Below are 1,569 nucleotides of genomic sequence, written 5' to 3' on the forward strand. Positions count from 1 at the left end.
TCAATAATTTTTAAAACATTTTTTTTTTTTTTTAATGTTTTTTTCTTTTTATAACCATTTTTCCTCCTGGTCTCTCGCGCCCCCCCTGTCATGCCTCTGCGCCCCCCTGGGGGGGGGCGCGCCCCCCACTTTGAGAACCACTGATTTAAGTAGAGTTAGCTTAATTTGATAATCATTTTGAGAAAATAATCCAGATATGCCCAGGACCCCCTTAAACAGAGGTGAAAGTGTACCTTGATGACGTTGGCCAGCTCCTGCAGCGTCTGTTCGTAGCGTGCCTCCATCCCCTTCAGGCTCTCTGGTTTGACGATCTGCTTCTGAATCCCGGGCGTTCCTGCCTCCACCACCATCTGCAGGAAGTTCTTCTCCTGAGGGGAAAACACAGCACTCTGTCTCATATCCCGTTTATGCTCTTCACAATCAGAATACCTTTCATTTAGTGTAAGTAGGTTTACACATACGAGAAATTTGCTTTGGTATGAATGATGCATTCAAAGACACAGTAAGAAGTATACGTATGTAGTATATTTTTGCCTCACTTATCTATATTGAATCATGTTTTCTTAAAATGTTTGGGATATAGTGATAATAGGGAAGGTAAATACAACTAGATGGTCACATACAACATATGATCAATCAATCAATCAATGTTTATTTATATAGCCCAATATCACGAATGTTACATTTGTCTCAGTGGACTTCACAGTTTGTACAGAATATCAGTATGACAATACAACACCCTCTGTCCTTAGACCCTCACATCGTACAAGGAAAAACTTCCAGAGAAAACCCACAGTTTAAAGGGAAAAATGGGAGAAACCTCAGGAAGAGCAACAGAGGAGGGATCCCTCTCCCAGGACGGACAGACGTGCAATAGATGCCGTGTGTGTTTAAAGAGTACCTGTACTCCCAGCAGGAAGGTGAAGGCCAGGCCCGTTTTCCCTGCTCTGGCTGTCCTTCCAATCCTGAACAGAAACAAAGAAGCCAAGTCACAGAGAGAATAAGCCACATCTGGAGGATATTCTTCACTAAACATCCTTTGTACTCCTTATAGTACCTGCGGTTATACACACACAGGTCAGTTTGATGGACAGTTCACCTGTGGATGTATGTCCGGATGTACTGCGGTGCGTCATAGTTCACCACACATTTGACCCCGTTGATGTCGATGCCTCTGGCGGCTGCGTCTGTGCTGATCATCCTGCAGGACGCACGTTAGCTTCATTATTGCTCCTTGAATCATTCAAGCTTACACTGCAGGAATTCATGCAGTGGCCAGGCCAAGTTAAAAATACAAATACAAAAAATATACTTATTATGCTGTCACACCTTTGTTTTTGTAACTTGTTCCCCTTAGTATTTATTGATACTCTTTAGTCTCCTTTAGACAGAGATGGCAAAAGTACACACGTCCTTTACTCAAGTAGAAGTACAGATACTTGTGTTAAAAATACTCTGGTGAAAGTAGAAGTACTGACAGGGGCAGCGGGTACTGTAGGCTAAGGAAGGCTAAGCCTTCCCAAATATTTTTGTCACTGCATCCTGGTAAAATAAAAATATAATGTTTTT

The 1,569-nt window shown here is 42.3% G+C and overlaps 1 protein-coding gene across 1 annotated transcript; it reads right to left on the reverse strand.

The window, feature by feature from the left end:
- Positions 1-233: 233 nt before the first annotated feature.
- LOC104964266 (ATP-dependent RNA helicase DDX51-like) lies at positions 234-1,233 on the reverse strand (the record flags this gene model as incomplete). The annotated part of the gene is made up of 3 exons (XM_010793010.1): positions 1,100-1,233; positions 902-965; positions 234-368 (listed from the first exon to the last, which is right to left on the reverse strand). Coding segments are annotated over exons 1-3 (300 nt in total), but the record flags the coding sequence as incomplete, so codon positions are not given.
- Positions 1,234-1,569: the final 336 nt, after the last annotated feature.

Source organism: Notothenia coriiceps, unplaced genomic scaffold (genome assembly GCF_000735185.1).
Source record: "Notothenia coriiceps isolate Sejong01 unplaced genomic scaffold, NC01 NC01_scaffold00036962, whole genome shotgun sequence".
Lineage (NCBI taxonomy): Eukaryota > Metazoa > Chordata > Actinopteri > Perciformes > Nototheniidae > Notothenia > Notothenia coriiceps.